General features: G+C 50.4%; 1 protein-coding gene across 1 annotated transcript; it reads right to left on the minus strand.

Moving 5' to 3' along the window:
- Positions 1–5,401: 5,401 nt before the first annotated feature.
- On the minus strand, positions 5,402–7,660 carry KLF2 (Kruppel like factor 2). Its single transcript, XM_015886748.1, has 3 exons — positions 7,524–7,660; positions 6,509–7,394; positions 5,402–6,196 (listed from the first exon to the last, which is right to left on the minus strand). Exons 1-3 carry the CDS (start codon positions 7,596–7,598, stop codon positions 6,021–6,023), a joined length of 1,137 nt encoding a protein of 378 aa, XP_015742234.1. The 5' UTR covers positions 7,599–7,660; the 3' UTR covers positions 5,402–6,020.
- Positions 7,661–12,421: the final 4,761 nt, after the last annotated feature.

Genomic DNA, 12,421 nt, shown 5'->3' on the forward strand with positions numbered 1-12,421 from the left:
GCCTTTGGCTGTTTTTCTTTCTGGTCCACACGTCGAGCTGACGGATCTCGCGTCCAACGACCACCTTTCTCTGTGCTGATCCTTTTCTCCTTCCCTCCTGCCCTGCCCTCACCTCCCTGCTGTGCTGCAGCCACCTTCGGTCAGAGCTGAGCAGTCAGAAAAGCCAACACTGAGCCCACCCCAAAGCGATGGTTGATGCTGCAGTGCTGAGCATCCCGGCTGGCCGCGCTGGGAGGGGTCTGAGCTCAGCAGGGATGAACTCCTTCTGCTCAGTGGAAAAACACACCTCACTGCCATGCTATCCTGTGTTGTTCACTTTGACTCATTATTCTCCTGAGTGTTTTATTTGCTCTGCTCTGCACACGCTGCCATGGCTCGCAGCAGCTTGCCGAGGCAGGTTTGTCTCAGGATTGCTCTCCAGCAATAGTTTTAGTTTGTTGATGTTTTGAAGCCAGGTTTTGCTGCGCTGTGGCATTAGCTCTTCATACCCGAGTCCTGTCACTATGTAACTCCACCTATTCCCTTGTAAAAAAAACAACCAAAACAAACGTGGGACGCAGCTCTGTGTTTGGTCCCTCTCAGCTTTTGGAAGCTGACCTGAACGAAATCCCAACTCAAAACTTCTCCATGTTTCTGCCCAGTCTGTGCTATCCGTGGCCAACTCGGCAGCACTGTGGCTCCGGGAGCGCCTGCTGGGGAAGGATGGCTTCCAATGGAAGCTCACACATGAAGCTGCTCTGAGCTCCGCTGTGAGCCCTCAGAGCAAAGGCAGCATTTGCTGATACAGCACCTCCTAGAAATGCTGCAGCATTCCCTCCCACTGACACTGCTTGGCCCGGTGTGAGCGCAGCCCTGTGCTCCTCTGACCTCCCATCATGTCCTCAGTGCTTGGTGGGAGCAGAGCCCAGTGCTCCTCCACCGCCCTCACACTGCAGGGTACCCATCCCCACATCCCTCCTTCTGGATGTAAAATCTACCCAAACCCACCAACGCTGTCATTGTGCACAGGCTGTGAAAAACAAAAAGGGGAGTTGTTGGGATTTGAGGTTTTTTTGGTGTGTTTTGGTTTGTGTTTAGGCCTCAGGCTCAGTAGCTTTCTTCTAATATATTAAATGTCACAGGGGATGTCCAGTGGGATATTCCAGATGTTTCCTGATGACATAATGATAGGCCAGAACGCCAGGAATGCTCCGAGCTGTGCAAAGTACAAGAAACCAATGTGAGAGTGATTTAAAGGGACACCATATCTAATTACAAACCTCCAGCAGGTAAACTTCAAACACAACTTCTGCGCTGCCCAAGTTATGCTCACTACAAAGCATGGAATACTTGAGATTGACTACAAGGAATTAAAACTGGAGCAGTTAAATGAGGAGGTAAGTAATGCAGACTGTGGTTGCAGCCTTTGTTGTTCCTGCTCTCCTTGTGCTTGGAAAGGTGTTTTCTGCAAAGCGAACACATCTTCATTCTGCAAAGCTGTGCTGATGACTCATTTTGTGTCTACATAAAATATTATGAGATCAAATAATTGTGGCTGAAAAGTCAGACCTCAAAAGATGAAATCAAATGTTTTCAGCCCAACATACTCTGGATGAATCCGTCTCCTCTGCACCAGCAGCTCAGGGCTCCATTTCACAGCTAAAAATCTCACTCTGGGGAACTGGGCATTTGGGATCAAACAGAGCAGAGCTTCATGGGGTCTCCAAGTCAAACCTGTTCCCTCCTTTGGGTTGGCAGAGCTTGGCTGGTGGATCTGTCCCATCCTGTGGGTCCGTGTTGAGGTGTGGCTGTTGGCCGTGTGCTGACAGCAGGTGGGACCCACATGGACGCAGCCGAGCGCGGCTGCTTCAGCCCATGAAGGAGGTTCACGTGCGGCACCGCGGATGTCTCAGACATCAGCAGCAGGGACAGCTCTCCCTGTCATATTACATAGGGTTTGGGTTGAATTTACCTCTTTGTGTTTCCCCCAACACTGCTCGTTCCCATGGTGATGGCTACATGACTTTGTTGCGTTTGTTTTATTTAAATATAGCAATAGAAATTGCTAACACTCGGGATTCTGGCTCAGAAAATTAAATTTAAGCGAAGCTTAACAGCCACTCTGTGTTATAGGTGCACAAAATAGCTTTGGAAACCACAGAGTTTCTACCACAGAAAACCACAGAACCACACAATCCTATAATTTGAAGAATGGACAAACTTTTTTTGGCACTTTTTGTGGATGGAGGGCTGTGGGTGAGCAGGAGGCAGCGTTTGGAGGCAGCGTTTGGAGGCAGGCTGCAAATGGCCACCAGCAGCCCAGGCTGAAATCCCCCATCCCTGTGTAGGGCGACCACTGCCCCGCTCACAGCTCCTGCCCTCCCAGCTGCCACCCCCTGCGCTTTGCTGGGAGTCTATGGGACAGCAGGAGGGCTTTGGCCCAGCTCCTGTTATGGGGTTTTACCCCTTGAGCTTGGGAGCGGGGCTGAGCTCTGCAGAGCAAAGTGGGCTCAGTGCAATATGGGCTCTGCAGAGAACTGGAGCTCAACGCCCCGCACAGCGGTGTGGGATGGATGGAGCTGTGCTCAAACTCAGATGCGTTTGTTACAACTTTCACTTGGAACACTGTGCAGGATCTGTTCGTTTCTGTGCTCGGCTTGCTCTATCTAATCTACCGATCGATCTCGCAAGTAGATTGAGCCCATCTCTGTGGTATCTCACAAGAGTATGTGTGAAAACATTGTTTACAACGGACTCTTTGTTTCCTCCTATCGGGTTTGACAGCACCTTTCTTTCTCCTATTGTCCCATCCTGGGGTGCTGCTGGTGGGGACGGCTCTTCCCACCCCTCCATGGTCCCCATGTGCTCTGGGAGCTGCTCAGGGCTGTGGGTCCTTTGCCTCCATCAAACTCACTCCCATAATTACAGTGATGTGCTGTGATGAAGCGCTCTGTGGGTTGCTGGTGCTCTCCTGCTGCCCAATGGGCGCACTGTGGGCCGGTGGAGCCACACTACGCACTGGATGTACTAATTTGAAGCAATTAAAAAAAGAGCTGGCAGTTACTCATAATAGAATATGAGAGGGATGAGATCAGCATCTCTTTTTTTTGTTCCATGAGATTATCTTGAGATTCACAAAGCTGCAGCTTCCTGTGACGACCACACTGAAGTTCTCAGATGTCCCCTCCCTCCGGCAAATAAAACAGAGTTGGTGATGAACCTTTATTGGTTTATTCAGTTGTGCCTCTCATCCCTCCCCATCCTCAGAGGTCTGTGTTGATTTATCTTGATATGTCTTTATGTTTCTGTATAAGGGGGTGGCACTGCCCCTACGTTCAGTTGTGTTGCAATGTGTCTGGAAGCACCGCGGGCAAGACCCAATTGTTTATAGGTGGCATCTCCTCTGCTGGTCATGATGTGAGATAATGGGGCCTGATTTGGAGCCATGAGAGCCAGGGGAGTGGGCAGTGCTGGCTGCCAGCCTCAGAGCCCAGTGACCCCACTGCAACAGCGAGGGCTGCAGACCTCAGTGTGGGTGAGCGGCACCGGGTGACATTTGAGGGTCCTCCCAAGTCAAAGCACTCTGTGGTTCTGTCACACTCCGTGCTGCAGAGTGGTTGGGGGATGTTGTGTGCTTTATCTGTGTGTGCAGACAGCTCAGGGCTCACAGCTCTGCACCCGTTGGGTCGTAGCTGTCCCTCCCCCGTGTCAAAGTGGACAAAGACACACGGCCTGATGTTCTGCTCCCATGGAGGTTAGAGAGGAGCCCTGGTGCTCTCAGTGCTGGAGAGCAGCGTTGGGACTGAGATGAGGGTGGCTGAGGTGCCTCCACTCTCCGTGCTTCCCACTCCATCACCGAGCGGTGCAGTGCAAAGCAGCACTGACACCTGCCAGGACCTGAACGTTCCCAACTCTTCCCACAGAGCACAGCAAAGGCAGAGAGCAATGGGGAGCGGAGGGGTGAGGATTCCTTTCTGAAGGCTCTAAGCACCAAAAGCTGTGCTGAAATCCAAAAATCTTCAGCTATGGGGAAAGAGAAGGAAATACCTCGAACTGTTGCAATGCCACACGTGCTCAGTTTAGAGAGCCTTTAAGTCATCCTCACTTTCTGGAATTAGATTGTGCAATTTTATTTATTTATTTATTTGTGTGGGGTTTTTTGTTGTTTTTTTTTTTCTCTAGCAAATAAATGAGTTTTGTTTTTAATGAGGAAATGTTAAATCTCCCTTGTTTTTCACTTTGAAAGAGCTATAAAAGTGAAATGTGGAACTCATTCTTCTATGTGGATGGTTAGAAGCCCGAAGTACATCTGTTCCACATGAACAACTGCAGGCTCTGCTGTCACAGAAGGACCTCTATTTTTGTACTTTCCATGTATTCCTGCTGCTTCCATTCCTGTGTTCTGCACTGTGAAGGCAGAAAGAAGTCACAGCCCGGACTGGAATCGAACTGCAAGTGCTGCAGTGTGAAGGGAAAATGCTCCGATATTGAGCTAAACCACTGCATTTAACAGCAGTGCGTTTGGTGCAGCAGTATCGGGGCTCACAGCTGAACTGCTGCTGGGAAACCAGAGGATCCTCATTAGAGCTGCAGAGTAATTGCATAAATACAGCACTTGGAGTTATGATCTCATTTACAGCTGTGGAGGAGCCGTGCAATGCCGGAGCTGCAGCAACATCCACTTCAGTGCAAAGCAGTTTTCAGACTCCAGATCACTATTTCACTTCTCCTCCAGAACAGTGAATACCTTTCTTAGCTGCTGAGAGCCAGGTACAACTCAGAATTATGAGGTGAATTTTGGTTTTTGGGAATGAGTTATGAAGGTATTTGAACCTGCGCTGTGAATTTATGTTTAAATTCCACCACTGTTCTATTGGAATTCCGCACTGAGCTCTGCAGAGCGGCAGTAATTTATGTACAAGGATGCCTTAAAATAAGCCTCCGTAATTACAAAAATGCAGTGTTTAAATTTATAGTAAAAACCCACACACTGCTGGCGAAACTGTAACTGCATCTGGAAAACATTAAGGATGCTATTAAAGCAGTCCAGCATAAACTAGAAATGAGACTGAAATTACACCGCTGCTTTACTTAACCATTTTTAGGAAGCGTTTGGAATTCGAGCGACGTTCCGGTCTGATCTTCTGGTACAGCACCGTGAGGTTCCATGTTTGCTGCCCTGTTATCTGCTCTGACCTGCAGCCCCAACAAGCCCAGCTGCTGGTGGTGTTCCTACAGCAAAGGCTCCAAGCACAGCAAGGTGGTTGTGGGGAATGGAGCTGGGGGGAACCCCGAAGGACACGGATGAACCACAGCAATTAAGAACTTGTTTTATTAAAAAGATGAAATGTTTTCAAACATTGAAAAAACAAAAAAACAACAAAAAAACAAAAAACAAACCACATTTTTATAAAAACAGAAATAGGCAAAATACCCATTTGTCTTCTATTTACATATACAATATTTCTCACTGTATAAAATTATTTACAATATATAAAAAAAAATTACAGTAAAATAGGTTATTTTCTTACAAGACATCAAGCCCTGTACTTCTAGTGTAGATCATGGCAAACATGAGTATTATTGCACCTGTGAAACAGTCTAACAATAGGAGTGTTCTCTCAGCCATGCCTTCAGCCAAGATCTAAAATAACATCGAGCTACAGTAACATTCCCTTAAGCTCTCCTAGGGTCAACTTCAGGCAGTTTCCATACAAACATTGTCTCATTAAGCTTAGGGCAGTTAGAACCAAAACAGAAAACACAACAAAGGATATTTACAGCTTCTTCCATACAATCTGTATGGAGTCTCACGGAGTTTGCCCTTCACTGAAGCTGCATAAATAACCCCTGTCCTCCCCATGCGGCGCGGGCAGAGTCGCGGACGCCGCCTCGTCATGTTCTGTGCAGGAGACACTGACTGCTGGGTCTCCTTGTGTCCTATCCTTGGCGGCCGGTGCCTCCCCACGTAGTACCAGCTACAGGTTCGGAGCGCTCTGTACCCGAGCGACTCAACGTGCACAGTCCGGTGGGCCCCACGGCTACATGTGCCGCTTCATGTGCAGGGCCAGGTGGTCCGACCTGGAGAACGCCCGCTCGCAGAGGTGGCACTGGAAGGGCCGGTGCCCGGTGTGCTTGCGGTAGTGACGGGTCAGCTCGTCGGAGCGGGCGAACTTCCAGCCGCAGCCCTCCCAATTGCAGTGGTACGGCTTCTCACCTGCCGGGGAAGCACAGCGTGACTCAGCGCGGCACTCCCACACAGCGCTCATCCCAATGCACAACACAGAGCCCTTCCCTTCTACAGTCAGATCTAATACGGAGCCACCACGCTGCTCTGCCCATTCCTTCACTGTCCTGGGAACCCACTGAGAAAGGGCATCGAAAGCCGCCCTTGGAACAGCCCTGACCCCCACACAGACACTCTTGGTCTGACCACCTGTCACAGCCCAGCTGTGAGTGCTCTGGGGACTGAGAGACTACAGGGTTAAAGCTGACACTGCTGCAGACTGCTCCACCCAGCCCAGCTTACCTGTGTGTGTCCGCAGGTGGGCCTTGAGGTGTGAGCTCTTGGTGTAGGTCTTGCCGCAGCCCGCGTACGTGCAGGTGTGCGTGGCCGTCCTCTTGCGAGGCCAGGAGCGCCGGCCTCTTTTGGGCTTGGAGTCCAGCAGCTCCAGCGGGGAGGAAGGAGGGGTGAGCATGCCCCGGGGAGCAGAGGGCTGGAGGGGCAGGCTGTCCTCGAAAAGGCCGTACTGGGAGGTGTTCTGGTACTGGAGGTGGGTCTGCTGGTGGTGGAAGCCGGAGGGCGGGTGGTAGCTCTGCTGGAAGGATGAAGGGCACATCATCTGTGTGTGGCAGTCATTCACCATGAGGTCGTCAGGGCTCAGCGGTGGTGTCTCGGCACCAGGGATCTGTGGGGAGTTGGCCACCCGTGGCTGCTCGTAGGCCATCATGCAGGTCGCGCTGCCCTCCTGCTTGATCTTCGGGCACGCCTGGGGCACCAGACCCAGGACTGGCCCATAACTGTCCATGTCGGGTTCGGGTTTGATGTTGTCCACAAACTGCTGAGCCCCAAAGCTGGGCGTCACGAAGAAGCGCCCATGTACACTGCCAGGTGGGCAATAGTTGGAGTCCATCTCAGGGCGGATCATCTCGGGTGCGATGCTGGCGCTGTATGGTGGGGGGCTGCCCTGCTCCAGGGCACTGTAGCATCCCGGATTTGGGTTTGTCTGGTAGAAGCCTCCGCTCTCCCCTTGCGTGGGGGGATATTCCCCGCCGGCAGCCCCCTGGCCGTAGCCGTCGCTGCCCATGGAAAGGATAAAATCCAGCACGTTGTTGAGGTCTTCATCCTCTTTGCGTGGGGAGAGGTCGCCCCAGGTGCCGCCGGGGGCCTTGGCCTCCTGCTCGCACTTCCACCTCTGGGGGAAGAAAGAAAAAGGGAGAAGGTTAGCGGTGCCGCCAGGAGCGGGGGTCGGGGGGCAGCGGGGCGGGCAGAGCCGCGGGGGGCTCAGCGGGGCTCAGCCGAGCCGGGCCGGGGCCGCACTCACTTCGTGGAGCGCTTTCTCGCGGCAGGGGCTGGCGAAGGTGGCGAAGGAGGGCAGGATGGTATCGCTCAGCGCCATGGTGCGGCCGGGCGGGACGCGGAGCGCAGAGCCGCCCTCCCACCTTATAACGCGGGCGCGGGCGCCCTCAGGCCAATTGCAGGGAGCGGAGGAAACGCGTCCCGGACGGGGCGGGCGGGGAGGCAGCGGCTCGGGCGCAGCCTAAATTTAGCCCCGGTATAAAAGGACGCGGCGGCGGCGGCCGCAGCCCGAGCGGGGCGGAGCTGAGCGGGACCCAGCGGCGGCCCCTGACCGCCCCCCCCAGCGCGGGGAGCGCAGTCGGGACCCTCCCCTCCCCCCAACCTCCCCTTCCCCCCCCGCACCCCCACACACCTCGGTCCGGGGGTGCCGGGGGTGGGAGGGTCCCCACGCTGGGGGGCACTGATGGGTCCGCATCTGTGCGCGCTGAGAAGGGGCGATTTGAGGGACCCCCGTCCTGGGGGCGCCGCGGGGATCCCCGTGGGAGTTGGGGTCGGGGAGCGTGGGGGGACCGTCCGTGACGCGGGGTGATGGCGGTGGGCCCACGGCCCGCAGGCGCTGCGAGGGACCCTCAGTGCATCGGGGAGCTGCTGGTCCCAGCGAGGCGGGACTGGGGGGTTTGATCCCCTCCCGCAGCGGCTGCCCCACGGCCGGTCTCATCCCCGGACCGTGCGCCGGGACCGAGCCCAGAAACACTGCGTGTGAGCTGACGGTGCGGGGCACGGTGCTGCTCTGCCCTCCGCCCGATGCCCCACGGTGTGCAGTGGCAGCTCAGGGCTTGGGCAGTTCGCGTTTGCTACACAAAGATCACCTAAACCAATGTTCCCTTACGATACAACGAGAAAAATAACACAACGAGCTCCTGAGCTCTCCTTTGGCCGTCGCCAAATTATGGTCCTGGGCTGAATGTTTGGGAGTGGAACGCCGTGCTCCCTTGCCTCGGCCTCTGGCCCCAATGCCCGCTCTTAAGGAACGATTCTCCAATAATGTTTGATAATGTGCCCCAGACTGCTGCCTTTGTGAATCGCAGCTGCTTGGCAGCCGCCCAAGGACCGAGAGAGCAAAAGTGGCAATTCTGAAATGAGGAAAAATGATGATCTACTGCAGATAGGGCCATTCTTTGAAAGCCAGCTTCGGAGAAGGAGCCGAGCTTCCCCCCTAGTACCTCCTCCATATTTCCTTTGCGATCGATTCTAAAAGAATTTCTGCCTTATAGATGAGAAAAATGTAAAACAACCCTCACTTTTATGTGCTGTGTGCCCCAAGAGGGGAAGGAGTGATGGGTTCTGGATCTCAAGGAGCATTCTGAGCGTGTTCACTAAAGCCCATCCCAGGAAAGCGCAGTTGCTAGGGGGAATAAATGCTCTGTTCAATAGCTGCACATGTTTTAAAATAACGAATATCTCTTGTTTAACTTTCTATACTTTTTACTCTGAAAGTTTGCAGGATGGCCAGGAGGAGCAGCCAAACTTCTGTGACTGGAGCAGAATCAATACACTGAATGCATGGTAACGAAGTACACAAAGATGTGTGACTCATCGCTGTGTAATGTCACACTTGTGTAATCTTTCAATGTAAACTCTTTTCCTCTAATAAAATGTTACTAAGTGCACAATACGTATATATGGTGCTGTGAGTCAGCCAAGAAAATACACTCTGATGAATTCAGAATGAATGTGAATGTTCCCTCGATAACACACCCTGAATGTCTGTGTCAGTTTATGTGCTTGTGATTTCAGCAAGAGCTATAGCAAAATATTTTGTTTCTAGGATATACAACTGCATGTGTACGTTCACAGCAGCTCGTTCGAATGCTGCCTTCCAGTCGGTGCTGCGAGGACGTTTGTTGGTAGCAGAGCTCTGTCACCCAACTGCATCACTTTTCTTTTCATCAAAGGGACGTTTAATGGGCAGGGAGGATGAAAGCTGAATTGGGGAAATAATGGATTCACCGCCTTTCGTTTCTTTTTGTTTTCCAATAAAGCTACGAAGCTCCCAGACGATAACTATATTAAACCTGGTGAGAGGCGTGTGAGAATTTATTTACGCTGTGAGTCACCAGCGCCGTACAAATTGAGCACAATTCTGCCATGACCTTCCTCGGGTCTGCCATCGCTGTGCTGACATTTTCCGGCTTCGTTTATTTATTTGGGTATTGCTGTATGCAGTAGTTATTTAAAATGTCTGATATGGAAACCCTGACACTGATCTCACTGATGACAGCGTAGGAAAGCAGTGATGCCACTGGTGTGGAGATGCAAAGAATGTGAGATTAGAAGTATTTCTTAATCTGCCGTGGGTAGAGGAGAACTAAATGGTGTGTGATTTGTCTTCCAGCCAAAGCAAACAAGGGCTCCACCATTTCTGTACAACAACGTTGATTTTTCGAGGTGTTGCTGCTGATCTCTGTTGTTGCTTTTACATCAAGGGAAACTTTTGGAGGGATTATAGTCACAAAAGGAAGGCTTGAGAGCTGCAGCTATGAGATGAAGTGCACCCGTGGTGAAACTGCAGCTGGAGGGTTGGTGAGATGCCCACACGTCACCTGGCTTCTGCAGCTCTGAGTCATCACACCACTCAAACAAACAAACAAACAAAGCTGCTTTCTCATGGAGCCCCACTGCACCTCAGCCACCATCATGGCAGCAGGGAAAGGGGTGAGGTTGGAGCTCTCAGCGCCGCGGGTGATGCTGGGACCAAACCCTGTGTGTGTAGGTGGCACAGACGCCGTATCTCTGTCCCAAACTGCCACCATTCTGTTCATTTTCTTTCTTTCTTTCTTCTTTTTCAGACTTTGAATTAGTGTTTTAGTGTTTTGTGTGCCCCAGTGGCGCAGTGGTTAAGGACACCGCCTTGCAACACTGGGGCCCGGAGTTCGAATCCCCCCTGTGGCGCAAGTGGTAGAAGTGCCGCTCTGCTACACAGAGGCTCGAATCCCGGGGGCTGGACTCGATGATCTCTAAGGTCCCTTCCAACCCGCACAAAACTATGAAACTATGAAACTATGAAAAGTCTGCTATCAAAGAAGAAGTCGGTAAAATGATGTGAACTACCACATAAAGGAACTGTACAGGTGTTTTTAAGATAGGCATCTCTCAATTCGAGGAGAGTGATTTAATCCCACAGGCCTTTTTTTGGTAATTAAAGTAACATCACAAATTAATTTGATAAAGGAGCCATTTTTACCAGAGCTTTTCCCGTCCGAGGGCCTAAAGGCGAAGGCGGACCTCCATCTCTTTGATAGCATGGAGCTCCTGGGGCTCATCACGCCTTTGATATGGCACATTTTCCTTTTTGTGTGCCTGTGATTTCCTTCCCAGCTGTGTGTGTGTTCTCAAAACCTTTCCCTGAAGGCGGAGGTGTCTGACAACAGCCATCTCTGCAGCACTTCCTTGATCTTTGCCATCTACGACTTTATCAGTAACGATTTCTGTTTTCTTCCAGGTCATTGTTAACAATGCTGAATTGTAAGCGGCCCTGGAAAAGATAAAGAACTAATAAACCTGCTGGATTAAAAATTAAATTAGCTTTCAAGATGTGCCAGGCTGCGTTTGGACCAATGTGCGTGTGCGCACCATATTGATTTGTCATGTTCTTGTTTCTTAATGTGAAAATCACATTGCACAAGGCACATTCGCTCATTGCATCAACACTGCCGCCTTATTTAAAGCACTGTTAAAAGCCATTATCATTAGCTAAAGCAATTCTAGTCATGATTCTTGTAATGTAACAAGTCCCTCCAGTATTTTGCCCACGTTTCTGCAGCGCAGAGGAGCCTTTGTGGGCCGTTCTGTTTACCCTGTTAAAATATATTGACATAATATTAACATTCTTCAAGTCACCTGGGGCTTCCCCACTGTTCTGAAATTGATTAATAATAAACATTAACCATCTGGAGATGTCCTTAGTTGGTTCTTCTGAAACACTCACTTATAAGTTACCCAGACCTGGCAACTTAATCTTGTTTGAGTTGAGCAGCAGTTGTTTTAACATCCTCCTTGGTTACTGGAATGGAAAGTATTTCAACATCGTTATTGTCTGATCTGAATGCAGCATCTGGCTTCTTCTCAAAGGGAGAACAGAAAGATTTTGTAGTGCTTACTTCCGCTTTTTCAGCATTACTGTTGACAGGTCTATCACGTCCACTAACTCTGATGGCAATCTTAATTCATTTTGGTAAAGCCTTATTAACTCATTTGGAAGGTTAACAAACGTTGGCCATTGCTGAGATTTTCAACCACTGCAGACTTCCATGGGCACAAAGGAAAATTAAGCTTAAAGTCCATCTCAGTAAATAAGTCTACTGTCAAAGCTTTCTCAGAAATACACGAGGAAATTCTGTCCCTATGATTAAAGTAAGTTAATGGTTCAGTGAATCGTGCAAAATTCAGATGTTTTGTGAGCTTAATTGTGACTGAGTATACCATTTTAACTCAAGTTTGCCATATGAAAGCTGATAGCGTTCAGCTATAAATCACTTTTTGTCATTTTTGGTTTGGGGGTTCTTCAGACCCATGGAGTTTCCCCCAGTTTTTTAATTACCAGCTTTGATTAGGTGCGTAGTTGTGCTTTGCCAGCACTTCTGACGTGTGTACATATGTTGGATTGCAGATGTCCCTTTCAGCTGTCAATTAAAAACACATTTGATGAATCTTTCTTTTTTATATGCAGAACTGTGAAATGATACCACAGCTTCGAAAACTGTTTTGTCACATTTATCAGTGAAACTGTCTCAATTATCAGGCACAAATTACGAGCCGCAGTTCTCAGTTGTTGCCAAGTAGTTTGTATTGCAGTATCAGTAATCAGCTGATGGAACAGTAGGGTTGTGATAGAGGCCAGAAAACACCTGGTGTGCTTTCAGC

The sequence above is a fragment of the Coturnix japonica genome, chromosome 28, assembly GCF_001577835.2.
Source record: "Coturnix japonica isolate 7356 chromosome 28, Coturnix japonica 2.1, whole genome shotgun sequence".
Lineage (NCBI taxonomy): Eukaryota > Metazoa > Chordata > Aves > Galliformes > Phasianidae > Coturnix > Coturnix japonica.